This window comes from Erithacus rubecula (assembly GCF_903797595.1).
Source record: "Erithacus rubecula genome assembly, chromosome: 22".
NCBI classification, from domain to species: domain Eukaryota; kingdom Metazoa; phylum Chordata; class Aves; order Passeriformes; family Muscicapidae; genus Erithacus; species Erithacus rubecula.
This window is the reverse complement of record NC_136674.1, coordinates 1,430,829-1,458,449: the sequence shown is the minus strand read 5'-3', so window position 1 is coordinate 1,458,449 and position 27,621 is coordinate 1,430,829. Positions and strand designations below refer to the sequence as shown.

Here is a 27,621-nt window from a genome sequence, read left to right as displayed (position 1 = left end):
TCCTGCTCTCGCAGGGTGAATTTGGGGTCAGCGCTCCCCATCCCATCCCGGGAGCGACCCCCGGGACCCTCCCCGCAGTCAAGGTGAGAGGGGCGGGCACGGACTGTTCCCAAATCCCCCCGAGGGATGGATGGTGAACAACTGCGCCTTTGAAGGGTGACAATGGATCCATCACCCTCATCCCGGGGGCTCCCGGGGCACCTCCGCCCCTGTTTGTGCCCCAAAAACGCCCCCTCGCCTCCCCCAGCGCGGAGACATCCCTGCGATTCGGGAAATCCGGGATTGGGGTGGAGCCGCGCTCAGGGATGGGATGGGATGGATTTCTCCTCCTGGCTTTGCCCCTCTCTGCTGAGCCCCGTGCTCCTTCCCAGCCCCAAAATTCCGCAGGTTCTGGCTCCTGTCCTGCAGAGCCCCGGAGCATCCTGAGCAGGGGGATGATGGAATCCAGCTCCCGGCTGGTGATGGTGGCTTTGGGTGGGTTTGTCCCTGTGAATTCCCAGCCCGAGGCTGAGCTGGTTTCTCTGGGGATGGGCACAGCTCTTTGTTTTCACTAAAAAACCAGGGATGTCCTTCCTGCTGCTCCCACTGGGGATTCCCAACTTTTCCCCAGGAGGGTGGAGAAGGACTTGAGGAGGAGAGGCACAGATTTCACTGTGGCTTCACCAGGATTCCCAAACCCTGGGCACAAAGTTCAGTGGGTGCTTAAAGGGCTGGTCCTGCACCACAGAAATTGGAAGGTTTTGCTCTGATTTGAAAAACCAGGATCTGGCCACTGATTCCTGTGGGTTTAGGGCCAGAGGGCTCCATGCTTTACATGGCATTTCCCATAACAAAGGAGAAAGAAAAGGAAAGGAAAAGAAGGGAGGAAAAATGGGAGGGAAAAAAATGAGGAATGGTGAAATGAAGTCGTGCTCATTCAGCTCTCTCCCATGCCCAAATCCCCATCATTAATATTAAGCAATGCCTGACAATACCACTCTGCATTTTCCAAAAGAATAACTATCAGCCTGGTAAACAAACCTGGGGAAGCACAAAATTCCTCAGGATGTCTCATCTACAGAGGTTTTATGATAAATGTAACAAGGCAACAGCCAGGCAAAAAAAAATTATTAAAAAAAATAAAATAAAATGTAGAGAATTGACATTTGGAATTGAGCTGGGATGTGCTGGGAACACCAGAATCTTATCAGCAAGGGGGGGGCACCTGCAGCCCCTTCCTAAACCCCAACCATGCAGGCTCATTGATATGCAGTTATTCACGTGTGCAGTAAATTCCAATTATGTTTACAGATGTCTGCTTAACATTTATGGAAAAGGAACCTCAGCATGGCTGAAATATCCTTATAAGGGTTTGGACCAAGCTGTCTTTTTTTCCCCTTCTTTTTATTTTATTTTTTTTTTTTTTACCATCACCAATTTAATTATATTTTGCTGATTTATGAAAAAAAAAATAAATTCCAGCTGAGCTCTCTGATAGAAGGTTTAACACCTAATGCATATATTTGGTTGTATGGCCATTTCAGAGTTGTTTCAACTGTAATTTTTTTTTTTTGTTTTCATATTAACTCAGGAATTTTGTTGATTTTTTAAATGCACCAAAAAAGCAGCAAGGCATCAGGGCAGTGAAAGATGAGAAGTTTTCTTGTGGTTTCCTGCTGTAGGTTATTTTTATTCTTTTTATTGGGATTTTTTCCCTTCACCTGGGCAAACCCCACACTGAGCACTCACCTGCAAAGGTGCATTTCCAGCTCTAGTGGTAATGTGGATTTCCTGATTCTCACAGGAATAAGAAAATTGTGAATTTTCACATTGCAGGTGATTTCCCCTTTCCTCCCCTGGCTCTGGGAGGAGCTGCCTGGCCCAGCTTCACCCCCTTCCCTGGCACTGGGGAATCCCCAGGGAAAAGGATATTTTCTGTTAATTCTAGAATTACAAAACCACTATTTCCTTCCTCTTTCTCCCTAAATTCTGGACACTTGTGGATTATTTTAGCAGCTGAGCAGCAGCTGGTGGGGACAATGTGTGTCCAGATGAGCACCAAGCCCTGGCACCCCCAAGGCAGGGCTTTCCACAAAATCCTGAATGCTCTGGCTGCTTTTTTGGTGCCCACCTCCAGCTGCTTTTCCTCTGGCCAGTCTCCTGCAGGTGTTGCAGGAAAGGTTTGGTGTTGATTTTGTGAGGGAAGAGCAGGGATCGTGCCCAGAGCCTGGAGCTGCTGCTGGGAGAGGCGCAGAGGGAAGGAAACATCTCTGTGAGCCCTGGAGCAGCTTCTCTGGATTTACAGAAATCATAGCAGGGAATAAACTCTGCTGAGTGTTTGGGAGTGTGCAGGTGGTCCATGGCTCACAGATCCATCAGGGACTGCCACAAATGGGATGGGATGGGGACAAACACCCATCACTGAGCTTAAGGCACCTTTTGGGATGCCCCAAAGGGACCAAGGGCAGCAGGGCTGATATTTGGGCAGGGCTGTGTGTCCCTGACCTGGGCACAGCAGGAGTTAATGAAGAACTGCAGAGAGGCAGAGCAGGAAGATGCTGCTGTGCTGAGAGAAACTTATTTGATCTGAGGGAGTATGTGGAATAAACACAGCAGATTCTAAAAAACTAGTTTTGTTTATTAGCACAGCCTTAAGGAAATAAATTGTACATCATTAGGGGCAACGTGTCCCCAGCAGCCAGCACCATTGTTATTAATGCATTTATCTAATAGCCATGCCAATTTCTCTCAGCCATTTATTCTGCAATCTTAGAGGCTTTGCAAATATTGACTAATTGCAGCCATGTAGATTTTATTTCAACCACTGGAAAAGCCACATTGGTAGGGAATTCTGCAGACTCGCAGTTTCTGAGCCTGAAGTTTCCCTTCTCGTGGGAAGGCAGCACCAGCAGCACAGACAGTCCAGATCCTGCAGCTTGTTCTCAGTGAAAATGGTGACATTTCACAGGCAGGAGGAAGAGACCTGGGGAATCTGCTCTCCAGGGTTTGGGGTTTGATTGTTTGCCAGGGGAAATCTCTGGTGCCTTCGTGGTGATGCTCAAAGAGAGGAAAGGAGCACCCTGGGGGCTGGGCTGCCACGGGGCTCCTGGGCCCCAAAACTCAGTGACACGCTGTGAACAGCCACAAAAATGCCAGGGATGGGGTTTTTTAGGATAATATTTGTTTTTTAAAGTGCTTCTGAGCATGGAGAGTTGACCCTTGGTAGTGTGACTCTGCCTGGCCTGGGCACAGCACAGCAGGGGACAGCAGGATCCCCATGGGGATGGAGCTCAACCCCTGGAAAAATTAGCTGGAGCTAACAAAATTTCACATTCTAGACCAAAATGATTATTTTTATTCCATCCTGAACACAGCATACTGATGCACCTCGGGGTGATGGGATGGTGGCTGTGCCTGCCACATCCCACTGTGGTGTTGAGAGGAGCTCTGTGCACATCAGCCACGCTTGGAGCATCACTCAGGGCTGAGGAGAAGGAAACAGAGGCTCAAAATGTGTGCGTGGAGGCACCCAGGAGTCAGGACTTTGCTGGGCTCCAGCTGCACTAACCAGGATTGGTGAGGGGAGAAGGGGGGCCAGGCTGACCAGAGCCTGCACGGCCTCTCAGATCCTTTAAAACAGAAAATTGTATAAATAGGATATGATGTAGTACCATAACAAATGACAGCATCTATAGATAGAGGATTAGTAAGGACTGAGCTGACAGATACAGACACAGCCAGGAGCTCTGGGCTCACTGTCACTTGTGAGGGGAATCTGCTGCTCTGGTACCTGGCCCAGGTGATGCTGAACCGAGCTCTGCATCTGCATTTTCCTGTCACAGTCCTGCCTGTTTGGATTTCAGCTATTTTTCCCATCACTTCAGTGATGTCAGCACCAAAATCTGACATTCTGCTGCTGACAAAAACCCTTCTGCGCTGAGAATCCTCTTCTGCAGCTCCTTGAGAAGGACGTGTGGTGCTGCAGCCCCTTTTCCTCACGGGCACGGGAGGGCAGAGATGCCGGGTGGCTGCTCCTTCCTCGGCAGGAGGAGCTGCTCCCGCTGGCAAGGAAGGCGCTGCCCGCTCTCAGAAAAAGCAGAAACAAAGAATTTTGGCCGAGGTCACGGTGGCAGGAGCAGAGGGAGAGCTCCGGGCTCCCCCTTCCCTCCGACGCCGCCGAGGAGCCGCCTGCGTGTCACGGAGGGAGATTGACTCTCACTGCCAGGGAAGTTCAGCCACTGTGAAATTGGTAAATCACACAGGCCCGCAGAACTTAGAAAAACAATATAATCCTGGGGGTGCTGAAATAATTAATTTCCTAATCAAGTACACCTTGCTTTTTTTCCCGGTTTGCAAATAGCGCTCTGGTCTGATTCCCCATTTCAGCCACCCCAAGGAAGGAATATTTTTGGGCAGCGAAGCCGGAGGGGCCCGAGGCAGGGGTGGGTTCCCCCGGGGGCTGCGGGGCGCTGGGAAGAAGCGACGCGGTGACCGCAGCGAGGGCTGGGCGATGCTTTCGGGGAGGATTTGCTGCGCTCGGGATCCAGCCCAGACCCGGAGGGAAGCGCCGGAGCCGCGGGGCTCCCGCAGAGGTTTTGTGTCTCCTGCTCTCGCTGCACCCTTGTTTGCTTTAAATCACTTCAAATGCGGAGGCTGTCAGACAAGACAATTAACATGGGGAAGGGGGAAAGTATTACCATCCATTATTTGCCATAACATGAATTTAAGCCGCGAAGTCAAATGATAAAATATGTGGTGAAAAGTGTTGGTGGTGGGAGTGCCTAAATGAGTAATAGCCCTGGGCTTCTGAGCCTTGAACTTAACGTGCTAAGTAAATCCCCGAGGTCAAAAAGTATGAAAATTGTTGCAGCTTGGGGAGATATATTTTAACTTTGGAAAAGGTCCGCGTAGATCCGCTGCCGGGGTCGGGGAGGCAGATGCTCATCAGCCGCAGCTCCGGGAGTCGGACCGATAGTCGGGGGATGGGTGCTTGTTTTGGGGAAAAAAAAAAAAAAAAAAAAAAAAGAAAAAAAGAAAACAAACCAAAAGCAGAATGAAATAATGGAATAAAATCAGGAGGTTGTGGTTGGCCGGGAGCGCTCTGTGCTCGGGTCGGTGCCCAGCTCCGCCGGGAGAAGCGATGGGAGCGGCGGCTGCGCCCCCCGGGATCCCCCGGGACCCCGCCGGGATCCCGCTCCGCTCCGCCGCGCTCCGACTCTTCCCCTTTAAAATTCCTCCTGCCGCTCGCGCTGACCATGCGGCTGGATTTATGGAGAGAGATGTTTTAGCAGAATCCCCCCGAGTCCCCCATCAGCCCTAAATCCCCAGCCCGCGCTCCCCGGGAGCCCTCCTGACACAGAGCATGCCAAAACAGCTTCGTTTTGCCTATGCATTAGCAATCTATTTTACCTTTTTGACATCTCTCACACATAAAACCGTAAGAGAGAAATAAAATATCTGTCTCTGGGCGAAAATAAAGCTTTGCCTCCCTCCTGATCTATAGGATATAAAATAAAGCCATGGCTTTGATAGTGGCTTTTCCTTAGACCGGAGTTGCTTTTGCACACACGGAGACAATGAAGATGGATGAGCCGGGAGCGCTGCATCCTCCGGGGGTTCGCTTCACCCTCTTTTTTTATAGCCCCCCCTCGCCCCCTCTGCCTCTCCACTTTTCTTTCTTTTCTCTTTTATTCGCCTTTTATGTGCCCTTTAGCGGGGGAAGGATCCCGCTCAGCTGTCCCACCCCCGGCCCCTTCCCGGACACTTTCCCGTCAGTCAGAGGCAGAGCCGCGCACTCGGATTTGTAATTATTTATTAACCGTATTTCCCATAAACAATGCATGAGCTCGGAGTGTAAGCGACAACATTTAGCGACGTGGGAAGAAACCCGGGAGGGCTAATCACGGGGGAGGGGGGCAGGAAAATAAATAAGGAAAAAGGAAAATAAATAGAAAAGAAATAAAAGAGAAAGGCGAGCGGAGCCGGGGGGCGACAGTGCGGTGTTTGCCCTCAGCATCGACCCGAGTGTGGCAGGATAAACTGGGACTTTCTAATACGTCATTTAAAGATCTTTTTCTTCTTCTTCCCCTTCTTTTTTTTATTTTTTCTTTCTTTTTTTTTCCCTCCCAAGCTCTTTTAAAACAAACCTGGAGATGGATCCTGTCCAGCCACGGGGTTTATTGCGCGGGATGTTCTACAGGCTTAATTACACCTTAACTTCAATATTTGGACAGCGCATTAACCGCATATATATTTAATCAGGCGGAGGCGGTCTTTCTGCGGGGGAAGGTGCTGGGGACGGGGGGAGAGTGTGACCCCACTTTCTCTGCGGGCTGTACCCCCACAGCTCCGAGACACCGCCCGGAGAGACCCCCGGACCCCTGGGGCGCTCAGGCTCCCCCCGCCCCGCCACCGGCTGCGAGCCCGGCATCCTCCCCGAGCCCGCGCGGCTGCGGAGAGAGGGGAAAAAGGAGAGGAAAAAGAAAATAAAATTTAAAATAAATGGGGAAAGAGGTAAAACTTAATGCTGTCGGGGGATGGATGTGGTGGAAAGCGTCTGGAGGGAAGTTGTGGCTCGGTGGGGATGCGGGGATGCTCCGAACCGCGGTGGTGCCCGGCGAGGGGGATCAGGGGTTGTGCATCACCGGAACCCCGTAAAAGAGAGAAAAATCCCATTACTGAGCGCAGCGGTGGAGAAAGGGGATGAGAAACAGGGTGATGTTTAACTAAAAAGACGGGAACGACACCCATAAAATGCAAATTTAAACTCGTCTGAAAGGGTCTTGGTTTATTTCTTCGGTATTAGATTTAAAATGAATTTGAGTTTCTTTGGCGTTTTTCTTATTTCAAACTATTTTATTTTCCCTCTCTTTATTTGGATCTCTTTCACTATTTTACTCACACTCTCTCTTTTTATAGTTTTGATTTTCCCTTTTTAATTTCCTTTTTATAAAAGTTTTTAAATTTCCCTTTTTAAAACATCTTCTGATTTACCTCTTTTTCCTTCTTTCTTTCTTTTTCTTTTTCCTTTTTTACTCTCCTAATGTTTCTCCTTAGCAGCACTGAGGCCGGCCGCGGTTGCTCTGGAACATCCCGGCCGGATCCCAGTGGGGTTCGGGGCCTCTACCCAGGCGAATTGCAAAATACAAAAAAACAAAAAAATCCCCCCATCTCCATCACCCGGCCCTGCGAGGGGGCGGCACACGCTGCTGCTTCCTCGGGGCTTTCCCCCCTCCCCTCGGGCTCCCGGGGGTGCAGGAGGCCGAGGCAGCCGGGCCGTGCTGGGGTTTGATTTTCGGATCCTGCTGGAGACAGGCGCGGGCATTTTGGCCTCTCAAACGCCTGCTCTGGGTCGGGATCCCCGCTGGGGGGTGAGGCAGAGGGGGCACCCCGCTGTCCCCACTGTCCCCTCGGTCTGTGCTGCCCCCTGCCCCCAGCGGGGTTTTGGGGGGTTCGCATCGGGACCCCGCAACCCCAGGGGAGGGGCTGGGCACGGCCTGCGCCCCCCAGGGAACGGGGGACAACCAGATGCTTTCCTAACGCCTGAGAAAGGAGAAAAAAAAAAATCGCTGTGAAAACTGGTGCTTGATGGACACGAGATGCTCATCTCCTTCCCCTCATTCATCCCCGCCGACACATGGCAGCGGGGCCGCGCTCAGCCCGCAGCTGTCGCCTTCCCGGGCCGCCCGTCCCCGCATGAGAAGCGCCCATGTGCGGGACCGGGCGGGGCGAGCCCGGCCCCATTGATCCCGGCCCCATTGATCCCGGCCCCATTGATCCCGGCCCCATTGATCCCCGCAGCGGCCCCGAGCGAACCGACAGCTGCGCGGGGGGAGCGCCCGGTGCGCGCCCCGACGGGGAGAAGAGAGAGCGCGGGGTCTGCAGCACCCGCAGGAGCTGCGGGGAAATGTCTGAGCCCGAGGGCAGCCCTAGAACCGCCTCTCCCGGCCCGAGGGCAGCCCTAGAACCGCCTCTCCCGGCCCGACCAGGCGCTGCATCCCCGCGCAGAGCGAACTTGCTGCTTTCCTTTTTCTTTCTGACTTCCAATTTATGCTTTCCCCGTTTGTTTGTTTGTTGTTGGTTGTTTTTTTCTTTTTTGTTGTTGTTTGTTAGGAGTTTTGTTTGTTTTTGTTTTGTTTTGTTTTGTTTTTAATCCCCTCAAGGATTGGGAAAACAGACGCGGTGGGGACGCGCGAGGGATGCTGCGGGTTCCCCACCCCCGTGCCCAGCCCCGGCTCTCGGTGTGTGCGGACCCCCGGGCACGCTCGGACCCTTCCATCGCCGTTCCCCTCCCCATTCCCACCGGGCTCAGCCCGCTGGGACAGGGACAGGGACAGGGACAGGGGCGGCTCCGGGGCCAGGCGGTGACACCTCCCCGGAGCGGCGGCTCCCGACGGGCAGCAAAGCGCGAAGGAAAGAGAAATCTCGTCCCTCCGCACCGCCCCGGTACCGACCGGCCCCTGGAAGGTAAAAGCGAATTAATTTTTATTTACCAAAAAATTAATAAGAACTAAAGAAGGTCCATCGCGGTGGCCGGTGCTCCTCGGCCCCGGACGTGAGCTGCGAGCGCCGGTAACGGAACCGCCGCGAGTTACCGGAGCCTCCGCTGTGCCCTCGGCCCTGGGGTGACCCCGGGCCCGCCGCCCCCTCCCCACCGGAGCATCCCGGGACAGGCGGCCCCGGCCCGGGGGTCTCCTGCCCCCCGCGCCCCCGGGCCCCGCCGCTCGCCGTGGGGAGCCCGCGCTGCTGCGGGATCTCGTTTGTCGCCGCTCCCCGGCGAGGCGGGGACCGCGCCGGGTCCGTGTGGCGGCTCCGTGACCCCGCGGGGCCGCCGGACCCTCGTATCCCCCTGCCGCGGGCCGTGTGCCCCCTCACCTACCGCTGCATCCGCTCCGGGCGGGCCGGCCGTCGGCGGGGCCATCGGCGGCGTGTCTGTCGGTCTGTCGGGCGGTGTGCCGGGCGATGTGTCTGTCGGTGGGTTGTTTTCTGTGTCTGTCGGTCTGTCGGGCCGTGTGCCGGCCGGTGTGTCTGTCGGTGGGTTGTTTTCTGTGTCTGTCCGTCTGTCGGGCGGTGTGCCGGGCGATGTGTCTGTCGGTGGGTTGGTTTCTGTGTCTGTCCGTCTGTCGGGCCGTGTGCCGGGCGGTGTGTCTGTCGGTGGGTTGATTGCTGTGTCTGTCGGGCGGTGTCTGCCTGTCGGTCTGTCAGTCAGCGTGTCTGTCAGTCGGTGTGCCTGTCGGTGTTTCGGTCGATGTGTCGGCCGGTTGATCAGTCGGTGTGTCTGTCAGTCGGTCGGTATGCCTGTCAGCCTGTGCCGGCCCGCCGGTCGGTGTGTTGATGGATGTGTCGGTCGGTCTGTCTGTCAGTCGATGTGCCGGTCGCTCGGTGTGTTTGTCAGTCTGTCAGTCGGTGTCCCGGCCGGCCAGTCAGTGTGTCAGTCTGTCTGTCTGTCGGTCTGTCTGTCTGTCTGTCTGTCGGTGTCCCGGCCGGTCGGTCGGTGTGTCTGTCGGTCGGTGCCCCGGCCAGTCAGTGTGTCAGTCTGTCTGTCGGTCTGTCTGTCTGTCAGTCGGTGTCCCGGCCGGTCTATCTGTCTGTCTGTCTGTCTGTCGGTGTCCCGGCCGGTCGGTCTGTCTGTCTGTCAGTCGGTGTCCCGGCCGGTCGGTCTGTCTGTCTGTCTGTCAGTCGGTGTCCCGGCCGGTCGGTCTGTCTGTCTGTCTGTCGGTGTCCCGGCCGCTCTGTCGGTCGGTCTGTCTGTCTGTCAGTCGGTGTCCCGGCCGCTCTGTCGGTCGGTCTGTCGGTCGCTCGGCGGCCCGGCGGGCGGAGGCGGCGGCGTTGCCCCGGCTGCTCTATAAAGGGGCGCGGACGCCCCGTCCGGCGCTGGCGCTGGCGCGGCGGGCGCGGGGGGGCGGCGCTGCGGGCGCCGATTGGCGGCGGCGGCCGGTGACGTCCCCGCGCGGTGCATAAGGCTGCGGCGGCGGCGGCGCCGGGACCATGCAGAGCCCGTGCGCGGCCGGACGGCGGGGCCGCCCCTCTGCCCCGCGCCCTCCGCCCGGCCTGGCCTGGCCTGGCCCGCCCGCCCCGGGCCCCGCGCTGCGCTCCGCCGGGCCATGCCACGCTCGCCGGGGACACGGGCGGCCGCCGCGGGTAGCGGTGCGCGGGGGTAGGTAGGACGGACGGACGGACTGACGGACGGACGGACGGTGCCGCCGAGACGTCGAGGGAGAGAGAGAGAGAGAGAGAGAGAGAGAGAAAAGGAGAGTGAGCGGCGGAGCAGCGAGGAGCGGCGGAGCGTGTCCCCGGCCCCGCGTGTCCCCATCCCCGCAGCAGGACGCGCAGGGCGATGTCGCCGCGGCAGCAGCCACAGCCCGTGTGACCGCCACCGCCTCTCCATGTCCCGGCTCGCTATTTATTATTATTATTATTATTATTATTGTTATTATTTTTTTCCTCCTTTGATTTCTCATCGGGAAAAGCACTTTGACTCCTGACTGCTCTACCTCAGATCTTAGAAAAACTCATCACGCTCGCTTTTTGGCGATTTTATTTTGAATTTTTTAATTTTTATTTTTCTGAGCGCCGATCTTTATAGCAGTTATTGTTTTATTGTTACTATTATTATTACTATTGCTATTATTATTATTATTATTATTATTATTATTATTCGTGTGGTTGGTAGCGGCCGGGATCCTGAGGCTGTGTCGAAGCGCTGGGCAGTGGGGGGTTCTCCTGTGTACCCCTCCTAGGACACTCAAACGAAGATTTTTCTTTTTCCTCCCTTTCTTTTTCTCCTCCTTCAATTCTCCAAGGCTTTTAAAACATACATACATACACAAAAAACAAGAAAAAAAAGAGAAAACAAAACAAAATCAAACCTTCGCCGGTGTTGTCGTCTTTCTGAAAAGAAAAAAAAAAAAAAAGAACAAAAAAGAAAAAAGAAAAGAAAAAAAGAATTGTTGTTTTTATTTTTTTTTCCTTGATACCTGGGAAACCGCTGCCCCCCTCAGAACTAACCAAAGACAATGGTTCACTGTGCAGGCTGCAAAAGGCCGATCTTGGACCGGTTTTTGTTGAATGTACTGGACAGGGCTTGGCATGTGAAGTGTGTTCAGTGCTGTGAATGTAAATGCAATTTGACAGAGAAATGCTTTTCGCGAGAAGGCAAGCTTTACTGCAAAAACGACTTCTTTCGGTGAGTACCGGCCTCCGCCTGCCCCCGCCGCTCCTCTCCATTCGTTCTTCACCTCCATTTTTTCCCCTTATTTTTATTGTTTTCCCCCTTTGCCAGCGGGAACCACAAGCGCCTCTTCCCTGCCCGTGACACCGAACATCTCAAACCGCGGCTGTTCCTCGGTGATCGCGGGGAGGGACGGGCGGGGATCGGGCCCGGGCCCGTTGTTGCCGCCGCTCTCCGCGTCCCCCGGCCGGGCTCGAGTTGCCCAAAGTTCTCTCCAAACTATCGACCGGCGGGGCGCTGCGGGCGGGCCCGGTGCGGGGAGCACGGGCACGGTGCGGGCCCGGTGAGGGGAGCGGGGCTGAGCCCGCCGGGGCTCCGGGGGCCGTGAGCGCGGAGCCCGGCGCTGTTCCCGATGCTGCCCGGTGCCGTTCCCGGCGCTGTTCTCGGTGCTGCCCGGGCCGGAGCCCGGCGCCGTTCCCGGTACCGTTCCCGGTGCCGTTCCCGGTGCTGCCCGGGCCGGAGCCTGGCGCTATCCACGGTGCCGTTCCCGGTGCCGTTCCCGGTGCCATTCCCGGTGCCGCCCAGCGGGGCAAGCCCGGTGCAGGTGCTCCGCGGGCCCAGCTCATCCCGTCCAGCGGAGCCAGGCCGGGCCGAGAGTAGCGACCCTTCGCCGGTGCATGGATGGATGGATGGATGGATGGATGGATGGATGGATGGATGGATGGATGGATGGATGGATGGATGGAGAGGGAGGCGCGGACTGGCGCTCGCTCGCCGCCGCTCTCCCCGCGCATCCCGGCATCAATCCCGGGCTCGGTGCCGGTGCCGCTGCCCCGCCGGGCCGCAGACGGGCGATAAGGGCAAGGACCGGCCTGGGCCCGGGGTGGCCGCGGAGCCCCCGGCGCACACCGGGTACAGCGCCCGGCCCGGCGGAGCGCGGCCCCGAGCCCCGCCGCCGCTCCTCCCCAGGCACGGGGTCCGGCTCGGCTCGGAGCTCCACTGCTCCTCACCGGGAATGGGCCCAGCCCTGCTCCGGTCCCGCTTCCCAGAGCTCCGCGGAGCACGGGAGGCCTCCGGCCCCGCTCCGCTCCCCCGGCTCCCCGCGCCCGGCTTGCCCGCACCGGTGGCTCCTCCGGTACCGACACACGGGACGTGTACAATTCCTGCGAGCTGCTTGTCAGAGCATCCTTATCGCGGGTGTCGGGGCGCGGGGATCCGGTCAGTGCAGCCTCGGCACCCCGCGACTCCAAGCACAGCCCCGCTGCCCAGGCAGTTTGAATTTTTATTTTCAAAAGCTATAATATCGCGGAGAGAGAGCGCGCTGCAGGGGTGCCGTGTTTGGTTTAATCCCGTTTTGCGGAGGCCGCTCTCGGGGCCCGCGGTCCGCTGACGCTGCCCGGCCTCTCTCCGCAGGTGTTTCGGGACCAAGTGCGCGGGCTGTGCCCAGGGCATCTCCCCCAGCGACCTGGTCCGCAGGGCGCGGAGCAAAGTGTTCCACTTGAACTGTTTTACGTGTATGATGTGTAACAAGCAACTCTCCACCGGCGAGGAGCTCTACATCATAGACGAGAACAAGTTTGTCTGCAAAGAAGATTACCTAAATAACAGCAATACTGCCAAAGAAAACAGCCTGCATTCAGGTGAGGGAGCGCGGCCGGGGCGATAAGGGCAAGGATCGGTTGCTCCTCGGGATGAGATGCTCCTCTCCTTCCTCCTCTTTCATCTCTTCTTTCTCCTCTCCCTCCTTTCTCCCTTCTCCTCTCCCTTGTCTTCTTCCTCATCTCTTTTCTCCCTTCACTTTCCCGTCCTCTTCTTTTCCTCTCCTTTTTGTCTTCCCATTTTTTTTTTCTTGCCCTTTTTTCCTCTCCCCCGCTCCTGCCGCGGTATTTCCCGCCCGGCTGAGCGTGACCCGGGTTTGTTCTCCCGCAGCCACCACCGGCAGTGACCCCAGCCTGTCCCCCGACTCTCAAGACCCCTCCCAGGACGACGCCAAGGACTCGGAAAGCGCCAACGTGTCCGACAAGGAAACGGGCAGCAACGAAAACGACGACCAGAACCTGGGGGCTAAACGGCGGGGACCCCGCACCACCATCAAAGCCAAACAGCTAGAGACTCTGAAAGCCGCCTTCGCGGCCACCCCAAAACCCACCCGGCACATCAGGGAGCAGCTGGCACAGGAGACCGGCCTCAACATGCGGGTCATCCAGGTACGGCCGCCCGCGGGCACCGGGCAGGGCTCGGGGGGTGCGGGGGCGAGGAGGGGCCGGTGCCCGGCACGCTCCGCACTGCGGGGCCCGGGGAAGCCCCGCCGGCTTTGGAAATCGTTATCGCCGAGGTGTCGCGGCGCTTCCCGGCGCTTCCCGGCGCTTCCCAGAGCTTCCCGGTTCCCCATCCCCAGCCGGTCGGAGGGGACAGAGACGCGGGTTTACACTCAAAAGTCCTAAAGAAGCCGCAAACAGTGTCGGAATTAATAACCAGAAATGTGAGGGGTTAATGGGTAAATAAGAATGACAACGCGCTGGAATTATTAAAAGGTTTATAAACCCGCAGCGCTGGGGTAATGGGGGGTTAAAGGACCATTAAAGACGAGGTTAGATTGGAGAGGCTCAGTGTGAGGGTAATTAGCAGTAATCTTGTCAGAGTAATAAGAATTAACTCAATCATTCTTGACCCGCAGTCGGTGGGGAGCGGGGCCGCCGTCACGCGTGGGTTCGGCCGCGCTTGGAGCGCGGCTCGGGGCGCAGCGGCCAAGAGCGACCGGGAAAGAGGAAAAACGCAGCTTTTGGGATGGGGATGCAGATGGGGATGGAGGAGAAGGGGGAGCGGGACCCGCGGCTCCCGTGACCGGCGCCTCTCCCGCCGCCCTGGCAGGTTTGGTTCCAGAACCGGCGCTCCAAGGAGCGGCGGATGAAGCAGCTGAGCGCGCTGGGCGCTCGGAGACACGCGTTCTTCCGCAGCCCGCGCAGGATGCGGCCGCTCGTGGACCGGCTGGAGCCCGGCGAGCTCATCCCCAACGGGCCCTTCTCCTTCTACGGAGGTGGGTACCGCTGCCTCTGGCCTTGCCGGGATGCGGGGCCGCCCCTCCCGGTTCCCCGCCGCGCATCGCGGTGCTCCCCGCGCCCGGGTTGGATCCCGTTGTTCTCCCGGTGTTTTCCCGGTGTTCTCCCGGTGTTTTCGGGAGCGCCGCGTTGTGTCGGTGTCCCCGCTGCTCCCCGGGGTCCCTCAGCCCGGCCAGCCCGGTCCCACGTTTCTCCTGGGGTTCGTGGGTGACACCCCGAGCCCCTCCAGCCTCGCCGCCCCGTGCCGGCCCCACTCGCTACCTGCCCGCCTGTTACATCCCCTCTGTCTCTCTTTGTCCCCCAGATTATCAGAGCGAGTATTACGGCCCTGGAAGCAATTACGATTTCTTCCCGCAAGGACCGCCTTCGTCCCAAGCGCAGACCCCCGTGGATCTCCCGTTCGTGCCCTCCTCGGGGCCGTCAGGGACCCCGCTGGGGGCCATGGACCACCCCCTGCCCGGACATCACCCCTCGAGTGAGGCTCAGCGCTTCACCGACATCATGTCGCACCCCCCGGGGGACTCGCCCAGCCCCGAACCCAACCTGCCCGGGTCCTTGCACTCCATGTCCGCGGAAGTTTTTGGCCCCAGCCCCCCATTTTCGTCGATATCCGTCAACGGTGGTGCTAACTACGGCAATCACTTGTCCCACCCTCCAGAGATGAACGAAGCAGCTGTGTGGTAGCTTTAAAACAAACTGGGTCTAAGTAAGTGATGATCATCTAGTCTGCTTATTGTTATGGTGTACAGAAATGAATTCATATAACATCTCTCCCGCCCTAAGACAATTTTACCTTGGGAACGAACTGAATCCAATCGCTCCAAGGCAAGCTTTGCTCTAGACCAGGACAATCTCCATGTTATGGTTGTATCAAACAAGCGAGGGGACTTTTTTTGTACCATTGACAAAGAAACTGGGGAAGCTGTACAGTAAAAGTGCTGCCATTCCGTAGGATGGCATAAGTTTGATTACCCTGTTGGATGTCATCCTAAGAGCCACAATCCTTAGAAACTTCTCGTTTAAAAAAAAAACAAACAAAAAAAAAAATTAAAAATAATTGAATGAAGGAGAGGTCAAAGAAAAGGGGAAAAAAAAGCTTCAAGAACTCTCTATAGCGTTCCTGGTTAAGGATGGTTCTGGCATTATGAATCTGTTTGTTCATTTTTGTCTCTCAGAAAGTTCGACAACAAGAAACTCTTTTTAGCTTCAGCCATTTCAGCCTGCTGACGATCAGGTGGGACAACTTTTCCTTTTTCCTTTCTTTTTTTCTTTTCTGTTTTGTTTCGGTTGTTTCGGTTCGTTTTTGTTTGGGTTGTTTTTTTTTTTTTTTTTCCTTTCCAAAAATAGCAAATACTAAATGTTAAGCCCTCAGCACCAACTCTTCTACCTTCACAAAGCTACACGTACAAAACCTCCTCATCATAGCAAAGGTCACCACCCAGACCTCTAACGAAAATGACTTGAAAAAACAAACAAACAAACAAAAAGTATTCTACCTTCACAGAGAGAGAAAAGCTAAACAAAAAGACTCTATTGAACTAAAAGCAGTCAACTGTTTACGTCTAATGTTAAATTCAGGAGCTCAATGTTTTACTAATAAATCCTGTTTTAGAAAAAACCTCTTGTTCAAAAGCAAAAGATTTTGAGCAGCCAACCAAAATAGTTCATTTTCTTTTCTGTAGATGTTCTAACAGATTGCAGGGCTTGTGGTTCACTGTGCTAGTTTGTAAAAGGTGTTGTTTACAGAAGGCAAAGAAAAAAAAAAAAACCCACAAAACCCAGACAGTTGCCAAATAAAGTAAATATATAGCACAAATACTGTAAGGTGCTTTGCACCAGCAACCCAAGAAGGTGTTTAAAAAGTGTTACAAGGTTAAAAAGAAAAAAAAAAAAAAAAAAGACAAACAAACATCTTTGCTAATTTTTAGTCCTGTTGAACATTCATGGAATTGTTAATATGACTTATATAGACCCACACAGGTTTTATTTTTGTGTCTTTAAAATAAAAGTCCAAAATATTTAAATTTTATGGTCAAATATGCAGTCAACAGCTGCTACTTTTTTCTTTATATATTAAATTTCTCATATGTCTTTTATTGTTCTAATGAACCTAAGCTTGTGTGACCTCCAGTGCATATTAGACCATTCACTGTATGAAAGAAAACATGTTGGATAAAATTTGTGCGTTTTTAATAAAATTAGAAAATCTGATGTTTAGATAACTTGTGTTTCATTTGATGTTTTAAGCAATTTTTGGAAATTGATTCTCTTGAGTGAAATGATCCACTCTGCTGCTAATCCTGGGCAGCTCCTTGGCTCTGGTGGGAGTCTGAGCCCTGCTGTCGATGCAGACAGCGGCCAGAGGCAGCTCCAGCCTTTTTTTCCCTCTCCAGGCTCAGTTGTTGAAGTCCAAATACCCTGTTCCACTGCATTTTAAATTTTAAAATTCAGAAATAATCCAATTATTTAGTGTCTTCAGTTATTCGTGTTCTGTGCTAAGAGAGAACGTTCGAAATGCTGATTTTATGCATAAACAAAAACGTGCTGTAAATGTAAAACGCTTGCAAAGATTCGGTTTGCAATTGATCCAGTTTTAGTTAATTCTCCAAAGGTAATTTTATAATTTTTTTTCTCCTAATTGGATGGTTTGGACACAGCATAACCTCAATGTCTTGGAAGTAATTTAAATCCTTTTTTCTTAGATGAGGCAGAGTCAAGGCTTTGACGGCGTTTGGTGGTTCTGAAGTTCTCTGAAGGGCAGAATATTTTGGGGGAGAATATTTTGGGGGAGAATATTTTGCTTTGCCCTCGATACAGCCTCATTCTCTCAAAGAAAAATGAAACAAAAAAAAAAAAATCCTGAGCCTTGCAAAATGCCAGATTTCCTGTTTTAATTCTCAGCCGTGGCCGATTCCTGAATATTCAGTTCTTCAAAATCAAAAGTGCCGCTGGTGCCAGAGGACTTTGGGCTGTGTTAGGGACAAAGGGCCAGGCTGGGCTCTGGTTTGAAAGTTCCTCTGCTGGGTTCATGGAGAGGGATGGGCTGGGATTGCTTCTCCTCCTTCCCCACAGCTCACTGGGGCTTGGGCTGGCTCCTCTTTGATTTCAGAATTTTGTTCCAAAGCCCAGACTTCCCATTCCCAGTGATTCCACTCTGCCTCTCTTTGGACTGGGGGTGGGAAAAGAACCAACTCCAAATGCTTTTGAGTTTCTAGTTTGTGATTTTCAGTGGTGATTTTTGGTTTTGCTCACCAGCAGAGGGGCCACCTAGATGAAGCAATAGTTCACTTTAAACACAAAATGTCTTATATAATATTAATATAAAGGTAAAAAACTATCTGCAAGGGATCTGTTAGTGTTTCTAAACAAATAATTCATGCTTTATTAAATACAGGGGAGACTTCTTAAACTCCTGGACTCTGTGTCTAACTCATTTGTTTGTCTTTTGTGCTATTGCCATGTTTTGTTGCTCTGGTTTGCATTTACATAAGTGGAGGAATGGGTGATTTATTTATTCCAAACTTCTACTTATCTGGGAAAGATAAATATTGCTGTTTGTGCTGCAGGGCTGGGCTGCTGCTTTATTGCTGAATCAATGATTTTAAATGAGGATTTCGCCAAATATGTTTGTTTTGTAGGAAATTTTGAGAGCTTTCTTTCTTTTTCTCTCTGTCTTTCTTTTAGTCCTTGTACAGTTTATTCTGTGTTTATTTAGGCAGTGACATGGCTGGGTTTAGGCTAGTGTTAGGCTCAGTTCAAGTTGTAAAAAGGAGATTTTGTCTTTTTGTGATGCTCCCATCGCTTCCTTGGGGTTTTGCTGGGTTTGGGGGAGCCCAGGAGCCGTTCCCATGGGCGAGGCCGAGCCCCAGCCCCGTGGAGATTGGAATTCTGCACTCCTGAGAGCGAGCTCCTGAGTCTGCAGCCCCTAATCCAGCAACAATTGCACAGTCAAAACTCCTTTTGAAAGCATTGTCACGTTGGCTCCTTGTAAGTCCTTGTTTACAAGAGCATTTCCATTGACTCCTGCAGCGCTCCCGGGGAGGATGGAGGGAGGGATGGATGGAGGGAGGGATGGAGGGATGGAAGGAGGGAGAGATGGAGGGAGGGATGGATGGATGGATGGATGGATGGATGGAGGGATGGAGGGAGGGATGGATGGAGGGATGGATGGATGGATGGATGGAGGGATGGATGGATGGAGGGAGGGATGGAGGGATGGATGGATGGATGGAGGGATGGATGGATGGAGGGAGGGATGGAGGGATGGATGGAGGGATGGAGGGAGGGATGGAGGGATGGATGGATGGATGGATGGATGGATGGATGGATGGATGGATGGATGGATGGATGGAGGGATGGATGGATGGAGGGATGGATGGATGGATGGATGGATGGATGGATGGATGGATGGATGGATGGATGGATGGATGGATGGATGGAGGGAGGGATGGATGGACGGACGGACGGACGGACGGACGGATGGATGGATGGATGATGGATGGATGGATGGATGGATGGATGGATGGATGGATGGATGGATGGAGGGATGGATGGATGGATGGATGGATGGATGGATGGATGGATGGATGGAGGGATGGATGGATGGATGGATGGATGGATGGATGGATGGATGGATGGATGGATGGAGGGGTGTGGGAGAAGGGCCTGGAGGGATCCCAGTCTCCTGTGCTGCCTCTGCCGTGCCGTGCCCGGCTCTGTGTCCCTGCAAGGTCTCCCCAGGAGCCTTTGGGAAGTAACTTCTCTCTTCTGGTCTCTCCTGCTGCCATTAATGTGACCCTGGGGCCGTGCTCCAGCCCAGGGGAGCTGGGGGTCGCTGTCCCTGCCCCCCTGGCCCCTCACCCAGCTGGGATGCTCAGGCTGAAGATCTGTGCACAGCCACGTGTCAGAGGTGCTGCAGTCCCAGGAAAAGGGCTCATCCTGTGAGTACTGCCCGTGGGGAGCTGCTCTGGGGGAAGGGGGGTTCTGCAGGTGGATCAAGGTCTGTAAAATGCCATGAATTTCCAGCAGCCAAACCTCTGCTTTTGGCCCAAATGTCCCACACTGTCCCCACCGAGGCTCCTCCTTCCAGGCCCTGCTGGGATCTGTTTGCTTGGGGATGGAAATGGATTTGGGAAGATCTGTATCCCAGGAGTAAGGATGTGCTTAAATGATGATTTGTAGACAGTTGATCTGTAATATTTTAATGCCTGCACCCAGGTGCTGAGCAATGAGTACAGGACACAAATTGATAAATATAATTTTAAGATATCAGCGGTGATTGACATACTTTTGCCACCCTGGGAAGTGGCAGATACTTCAGTGTCCTCTCAGGAATAGTCTGGATTTTTATTTTGAATAACTGTGCTGTCTTTGAGCTTTGCATGTTCTTACAATATGAAATTGGAGCGTTTGCAGTCTCGCTTTCTGTTCCTACCCCTAACAGATAAATTCACATCTACTAAGTTCAAACAATTGATACAAATCCTTCTGTGCTGCTGAGCTGGGAACAAGGAATTGTGGTGCTGGAGCAGGTTTGGGAAGGTCCTTTCTTTGTATCTGCTGTGCCACTGAAGTGCTCAGCATTCCTCATGCCAGCAAAACACCAATGAAGATATAAATAAAATTAGTGGGCCCATTAAAATTTATTTTTATGAGTTTATTTGTTGAATGGTGGTTTAGCAACAGAGGGTGGGCTCGTGCTCAGAAAGTGGAGTTTGGTGTGGCTGGAGAGTTGTACACTCATTAAATACAAAATTGTAAAACAGGAATTGGAGAGGAAATGTGGCCTTGTGGTGAGGTGGCCTCCAAATTTCTAATCCCTGTCCCTGGGGCTGTTGGAACCATGGCTGGGGTGTGTTCTGGGCTTTCAGGGTGTCCCTGAGGGCTGCTCCTGTTGGCACATGGGATCACAGTTGTTGTTTTCGTTGGCATCTCGTGGTTTTGTTGTGGGAGCATCCCTTGGTGCCACTGTGGGGACAAGGGGGTGGCTGGGCTCTGCTCCAGGAGGTCACCAAATTGAGGGACAGCTGTGCCTCCATGCCATTTGGCACTGCTCACAGTTTGGGAATTGTGAGAAGTGGGGAGGAACCTGCCCCTGCTCAGGGGCTGCTGGGGTCCCACTGGCTCAGGAGGAAATCCCTGAACCTGCTGTCCCTGGACAGTGAGAGAACTGACACAGCACAGGCTGGAACCTGGGCTGGAAAATCCCCCAGAGCCAGAGTGGGAGGAATTCCCAGGGGCTGTGGGGAATTTTGGGGAGTGAAGCCCATGGGAGAGGCTCACACACTCCCCTTGTGCCTGTCTGTGTGCTGGCAGGGCTGTGCACAGGACAGCACACGTCTGCTTTGCTTGAAAATCAGACATTTTGCTCCTTCTAAAACCAGTTTTTGTCCAGTTTTTAAATTGCCTTTGGGTGGCCTTTAAAATTCTTATCTGCTGGAAGCATCTTTGGGCTGTGCATCTTTTCAGACACACTCTGTTCCTTCTATTTTTCAATGTAGAAACCATTAAGGGTTGATAAAATCTTTAAAACAATTGTGTTTTTTGAATGAGGGATGGGTTAGGAACAGCAGAAGTACTCAAGTAAATAAAAGCACAGAAGAAAAATACTAATAAATATTTATAAGGAGAGTTTTTTATGTACATAATCTGAATTTTATGTAATTTGTTTTACTGCATGGGGTTTGCTTGTGTTCTTTCCTTCTTCTCCCCAGTTTCTTCCACTTCTTTTTTCTCTCCTTTTCATGGATAAATTGTGTTGCTGGATTAAAAAGGAAATTTTAACTGAACTAGCATGACTGAAATGATAAAGGTCAGTTTGGAAAAGGACATTTGCTCACCCAAGCGTTGGCAAGACCAGCCCCAGCTCGTGGCTATTTTTGTCCAGCACGAGGCCCTCTGTATATGGGTCAGATTTTACTGTTGATGAAGTGACTCAATTAAATGCAGCAGAGGTGACTCCAGGGTGGGTGATTCCTGGGATTCTGGAATGCTGTGGGAAGGGGATCCTGCAGCCCAAGAGCCCGAGAGGCTCAGCAATTCCATCCCAGCTCTGCTGAAGGAATGGCTCTAAAAGATGGATTCATGTTAACAACTGTAAATGCACAGCACAGGAGGATGGTCCAGCCTTTCCCTGCCAAAGCTTCCCTCTCATCCCATAATTTCCCAAAAGCTGGGCAGCTCCACGGGTATGGCAGACACTGAGTGGAAGAAATCAGAGCTCTTTTTATAGCCCAGCACGTTCCTCTGTTTATCTGCTCTGTGTGTAGGGTGTTATTCCCATTTTAGCAAACAGGCATGTGGATGAAACAGTAAAATTAAGAGGGAAAATGGCAAAGAAATGATGTCAGTGAGGTTGATGGAGTTTTGAAATAGGCCAAGGGTTTCTCTGAGCCGACCGTGAGGCATAAAAAGCTTTTCACGAGCATCTTAAATGAAAATGTATCGATGCAGTTTTTGTACAAATATTCCCCTGCTCTCTTGTGAGTCCCAGGCACGGCAGCATGGTTGGAGGGCATGTGAACCAGAAATTAAAACCCAGCCCCGGAGTCTGATTTAATTACCCTGCTAAGTGAAAGGCAGAGGAGAGAGAATAAACAGCGGCCAAGGCGACTCTGTGGGTGAAATATTTTACCAATCCCCGACTTTCATAGGCTGCAGTTGCTGTTTGATGTGGCTTTGTATTGACTGCGTCTCCTCCTGAAAAATCGTGAATTAACAGGTCCTGTGGCTGTGGGAGCGAGGTTGGGGTGACCCGGCGGTGTGGGGTGCCCCACACCTGAGAGACTTTTTGTTCTGCACGGGTGTGAGTGATGGATGTGGCACAGAGGAGGAACAGGAGAGCTCTGCCAGGAGCCCTGAGTTTGCAGCGTGGGTTTGAATGCATTGCTGCCTTTGGGATTTATATGGAGCAATTGTCCCATTAGTCTCAGTGGGTGAAATCCTGATCTCGGCGGCCTGAGTATCACAAACGCTGTGACTTCAAGGAGCTCATTTTTTACTCCAAAGGACTAATGCAACTCACTTGTATTTTTTATTAATTCTACTGGTTCTGTTTTATTTAACCATCACTAAAAGCCTCTCTCCCTTCATTAACAGGGCAATTCATTATTTGTGAGGGTAGAGAATATCCCTTTTTCACTCTAAGAGTGCAGAGGTTTGAAAACACGGTTATGCAGGGGAGTCTTGGCACTAGTTCTTTGGTTGTGTGAGAGGTTAGTTACTCACAAGTCACTGCAAATTAAACACTTGTTCCTGCTACTCGACTTTCCACAGATTTGTTTCTCCAGGCTCCTCCCTTTCTTCTCCGAACAAAATACCCACAGACTCAAAGCAGGGAAAAAAAGGAAAACCTGGAAGCAAAGCCCAGGAAGATACACCGTGCATGTCTCTTGGTTTATAAGTTTCCTGTTTTTTCAAACCGTGTCTTAGTAAATAAATAAATAAATACATTTAAAAAATTAGTGTTTCATTTCTGATTGCTGGAGCAGGGGCAAACCCCCATCATTAATTATGCAGAGCATTAAAGCCATCCATCCCGCCGTGATAAAATAAATACAAACTACAAAACTGAGTTGGATTTTACGCCGTTTGGGGGAGGTTTTGCAGTGAAAATGTGCGTTTTCGGTAAATACTGTTTTTGACATAAATGGAGCTGTGTGATGTCACCAAGGTCCCCAAAGTCAGGCGGGCTGGCGGGAGGGTCACAGCGGGGCTGAGAAGGGGAGGGCGGTGTTTGGGTTTTTCCAGGCTCCCTCTCGGTGCCTGCCAGGTTTCTCCCGGCTGGAGGCGATGGGAATTCCTGATATTCCTCTGCCCTCTGTAGGAGAAGCGCCCGCATGAGCCGTGCTGCGGGATGGATGCGGCTGCATCCCGGCCGCGCTCCCCCAGCGCCTTTTGCGGCGTTTAAAGGCACCTCAGGGGCAGGAGGACAAGAAGGGATGAAAATCAACCTGCTGAGGTTCACAGGGCGCTGTGGAACCTTCGCAGGGAAAATCCCAGCTCCAAATGTGGAGCCTCGGCTCATTGCGAGATCCGAGCTCAGACCTACATCTGCAATTCCAGCGGGAGAGGCTGAGCTGGAACCAAATCCGTGCCAGCCCCCACTGCTGTTCCCCGATCTCAGGCAATTCTTGAGTTTTGGGGCCACTGAGAAGCACAGCAAGGGGCCGGGAGAGGCTCAGGGGGCAAACCCAGAGAAGATGTCCCTGCTAATGCTCTCTGCAGGCCACGGCTGCATCGCTTGGCTGCTGATCCTTGGCCAGAGTTTGACCCCAGGAGCCAAAATTCCTGAATTCCCTGTGGCTGGTGTAACTCAGGTGTAACTCTGGTGTAACTCAGGTGTAACTCTGGTGTAAGGATCTGTCTGTGTGCGAGGCCTGAGAAACCAGGTTTGGCTCCTCACTGCTGTGAGAGGAACTCCAGCAGAGGAATATTTAACACAGGACGGGGAAAAGAATTAATTCAGTTCTGCACAGCTGGAGAGGCTGAAAAAGCTCGACGTTGATTTAAAGCAGTAGTTGTCATATTGTGCATTATTAACGGGACTTTGCTGCTGCGCTGCCGTTATCCCGTACGGCGAGACCCAAATTGCCACAAGCACCGGGAATGGCCCGGTACAGACGGGGCTGAGGCGGCGGGCAGGGGCCGGGGCTGGATCCCGGTGTGATCCCGGGATTGTTCCCGGTGGGATCCCGGTGTGACCCCGCCTTCATTCCCGGTTGGATCTCAGGTTCATTCCCAGCCGGATCCCGGGTTCATTCCCGGTTGGATCTCGGCTTCATTCCCGGTGTGACCTTGGGTTCATTCCCCGTGTGACCCCTGTTTATTCCCGGTGGATCCCGGGCTCATTCCCGCTTGGATCCCGACGGGACCGGGCGCTCCCCTCACGGAGGCCCCGCCCCGTTCCCCTCACGGAGACCCCGCCCCTGTTCTGGCCCCGCCCCGTTCCCCTCACGGAGGCCCCGCCCCGGCCCCGGCCCCGCCCCGCGCTCCCGCGCGCTCCCCCAAGATGGCGGCGCCCTTAGCCCTGCAGCTGCAGGAGCTGCTGGACCCCCGGCCCAGCCTGCGGGACCCCGAGGACGATGCGGAGGAAGGTGCGGGAGAACCGGGACAGGGGGGTGTTGGCACCGCGCCGCCGGGGGTGGGAGGGGCCGGCGGGAGCGGCCCGGGCGCTGCCGGAGCGGCAGCACGTGGCGGCGTGAGGGGGATCGGGCTGTGCCGTGCCCCGGCCCGGGGGATCTCAGGGGTCGGGGCTGTGTCGGGATCGGGGTTATCTCCGCGATTCGATTCGCCTCGGGGATCGAGCCGCCTGTGGGATGGGAGATGTGGCCAGGATCGCGTTCTCCGGGGATCGGGCCTGGCTTGGGCTCAGCCTGGTCCTTTTCTCCAGGCAAGAACAGTAAGAAACGTCTTAAAAACCACTGAGGTCAGCAGGGGCCTTTTTCTGTTTCAATAACCATAATTTTGTTCTAGATTTGGCAGGAGCCCATGCCGGTTTGGGGTGGAAGGGACCTCAGAGCCCAGCCAGTGCCACCCCAGTGTCCCCTGCCCTGTCCGAGCTGTGCCACCCCAGTGTCACCTGCCCTGTCCGGGCTGTGCCACCCCAGTGTCACCTGCCCTGTCCGGGCTGTGTCACCCCAGTGTCACCTGCCCTGTCCGGGCTGTGCCACCCTCCCCCAGCCTGGCCCTGTCCGGGCTGTGCCACCCCAATGTCCCCTGCCCTGTCCGGGCTGTGCCACCCTCCCCCAGCCTGGCCCTGGCACTGGGGGTCCAGGGGCACCCACAGCTGCCCTGGGCACAGCTTCATGCTCTGAGGATTGCAGCAGATCACTGAAGCAGCTGCCTCTGCCCCTCCTTGTCCCCAGCACCGTGCCATCCTCTCCCGGCTGCATTGACTCTACTTAGGGCACATTTTGCTGCTTTGGTTCTGAGCAGGAGACTGTTTTGTCCTCCTCTGCCTCTAACAGACACTCCAAGTGAGGCTTTAACCTTTCCAGACACACATTAGGAGCGCTCAGTGATTATTTGAGTTGCTCCACTGCCCCAGCAGTGCTGACCCTGTAATTTGGCACGGGGTGCCTTACAATGAATGAAGGCAGGGAGGGAGGATTTGGGATGTGTTCTCTGGGCTGGACTGCTCTGCTCCTTGTCCTGGAGAAGATGGGGAAGAAGGAGGGCAATAACCACAGTGAATTTTTGTGTTTATGTGGATTGTGTGTGCAGCAAGAGGCCAGAGTGCATCTGAATTGGAGTTTCCCTCTTTTAATCTGCAGGCATGAAGTGAATGAAGGCATTGCAGCTTTGCAGAGTCCTCCACACGAGGGGCTGAACTCAGAGACCTCCTGCACCCTTGGGAGGGCTTGGATAGGCTTAGTTTGTGTTCTGCTTCATGCAGGAGCCTTTCCCCTTGCAGGAAATGATTTATGTGCCTTTCCCATGCTTTTCAAAGTTCCTGTTCCCTGTGCATGCACTGTTGTTACAGAGCTGGAATTCAGTTCAGTTTCTGACACCCTTTTTTTTTTTTTTTTTTTTTTTTTTCCTCCCACAGCTACAGTTGCTAAAGTGATTGACAGATTTGAGGATGAAACCACAGATGACATTTTGCCTGTTGGCAATATCAGGAAAAGAGCTTCAGCCTCTCTCCTGGAAGCTGATAAGAGGTACAGTGGAAAAGCCACGTCCCGGAAAGCTTTGCAGGAAGAGCTCTGGGGAGATGCTCTGTCTGAAGAAGGATCTGGTAAGAAATCTCTTTTTTTTTTCCTCTTTTTGCTGGCAAACCATGATGTCAATACATGACTGAGCAACCTCAGGGCCCTGTTACAGGGCAAGGAACAGCCACAATTAAGTTGGACATCAAATAGCTCAAACTGAACTGTTGCTGATGAATTGTTCTTCTAAGTAAATAACTTTTTCTCTCATTTACTAGCTGAAGATGCATTAGATGACTGGTACAGTGACACTGAAGGCTCAGAAGAGGAGGACAGTGCTGGCACTAAGGCCAGGGAGAAGCCCAACAGTGCTGGCAGTGAGCAGGAGGATGATTTGGAGGATGGTGAAGAGGAGGAGCAGCCTGAACAGGCCAAGGCACCAAAGTTCAGCTTCCAGAGTATCACAGACTTGGAGAAGTTTACAGAGGGGATGGATGATGCAGGGAGCAGTGAAGGGGAGGATGAAGATGAGGAGGAGGATGATGCTGACATGGAAGAAGGAAGTGAGGAGGAGGAATTGGGGAATGAAAACCACGATGATGGAAAAGAAACCAAAGACAGCGAAGATGATGGGGGAGTGCAGACCTTCTCCAGAGGACAGGAGTGTGCAGAAGTGGAGAAGGGCAAAGCTGTGAGGAACCAGCTAGGTTTGTGCATGTTTGCTGTGTGTTTGCTGGCAGTGTGAAAGCAGCCATGCTGGGAAGCTCCTCAGCATGGGGAGGTGCTGCTTGTGCATTCTGCAGCAGCCCTGTGTGTGTGCAGATGTTCTGCCACATCTGGTGTCACTGCTGCTGTAACAGCTCATGATGTGAAGTTCATTTATCCATCAGCTTAACTAAACCAGTGCTGAGTATCCTCATGGGACCATTGGGTTTGGGAGCTTCCTGCTGTGATCACTTTGTTTCTTTCCAAAATGTAACTCCCAAAATGCCATTTCTTCCCGTCTGAGCTGTTAAACTATCCAACCTCTGTTTGCAGGCTGTCCTTGAAGCAGTAAAGCAAAGGGGTGTTTGATCTGTGAGTCCCAGAGTTGCAGCTGGGCTTTGCTTTGCCCACAGCTTGTGGCTCCCATTTTGTGCTGCTCAGGACTGCCCTGAGCAGGAGTGGAGCAGCCCAGAGGAGAGGGGAGCTGTCAGGTTCTTCAGGAGTGCTTTGCCTTGCTAACTTTTGCTTTTATTTCCTTTTTGTTGTGAAGCCCTGTGGGATCAGCTGATGGAAGGGAGGATCAAGATGCAGAAGCTGCTCATGACAGCCAACAGGCTGCCCCAGCCTGACACCTACCCCAGGTTCAGGAAGGAGGGGGGAAAGGACTTTGACAACGCTGTGGACAACTGTAAGAGCCTTTCAATCTTTCTCCTTTGCTCAGACTCTTATAAACAATTATTTATTGCTGTTCAGTGCAGAGCTGGGATGCTTTGTCCAGACACACCTTGTACCAATTTTGTGCTGTGCCAGTGAATGCCAAGGTTTGCCCAAAGCAGGATAATGCAGCCCAAAGGAGGCTCTGTGCAGATGAATCCCAGCATGGAGCTGCTTCATCTGTTTATTCTGAGATCCCTGCTAATGATGAGCTCTGTAGTAGATTCTCCAATATGAAATCATAACATGCAGGTTCCAGTTGGTGAGTGCAAAGTACTGGGCTTCAGTGTGGTGTGGGTCTGTTTAGTTTTTATATTTGGACATCTTTTTTCTGGCCTGGAGGTGA

At 53.1% G+C, this 27,621-nt stretch overlaps 2 protein-coding genes across 2 annotated transcripts in view; both read left to right on the top strand.

Moving 5' to 3' along the window:
• Positions 1 to 10,215: 10,215 nt before the first annotated feature.
• LHX1 (LIM homeobox 1) lies at positions 10,216 to 16,430 on the top strand. The gene is made up of 5 exons (XM_079325069.1): positions 10,216 to 11,164; positions 12,563 to 12,789; positions 13,079 to 13,356; positions 14,021 to 14,186; positions 14,513 to 16,430. The coding sequence occupies exons 1-5, from the start codon at positions 10,995 to 10,997 to the stop codon at positions 14,890 to 14,892; spliced, it is 1,221 nt and encodes a 406-aa protein (XP_079181195.1). The 5' UTR covers positions 10,216 to 10,994; the 3' UTR covers positions 14,893 to 16,430.
• Positions 16,431 to 24,189: 7,759 nt separating this feature from the next.
• The window catches only part of AATF (apoptosis antagonizing transcription factor), a 38,290-nt gene continuing 34,858 nt past the window's right edge, over positions 24,190 to 27,621 (top strand). The window contains exons 1-4 of the mRNA XM_079324958.1: positions 24,190 to 24,302; positions 25,757 to 25,945; positions 26,135 to 26,563; positions 27,112 to 27,249. Of these exons, the coding sequence (XP_079181084.1) occupies positions 24,218 to 24,302; positions 25,757 to 25,945; positions 26,135 to 26,563; positions 27,112 to 27,249 (841 nt within the window). The 5' untranslated portion in view covers positions 24,190 to 24,217. The remainder of the gene's footprint in view (positions 24,303 to 25,756; positions 25,946 to 26,134; positions 26,564 to 27,111; positions 27,250 to 27,621) is intronic.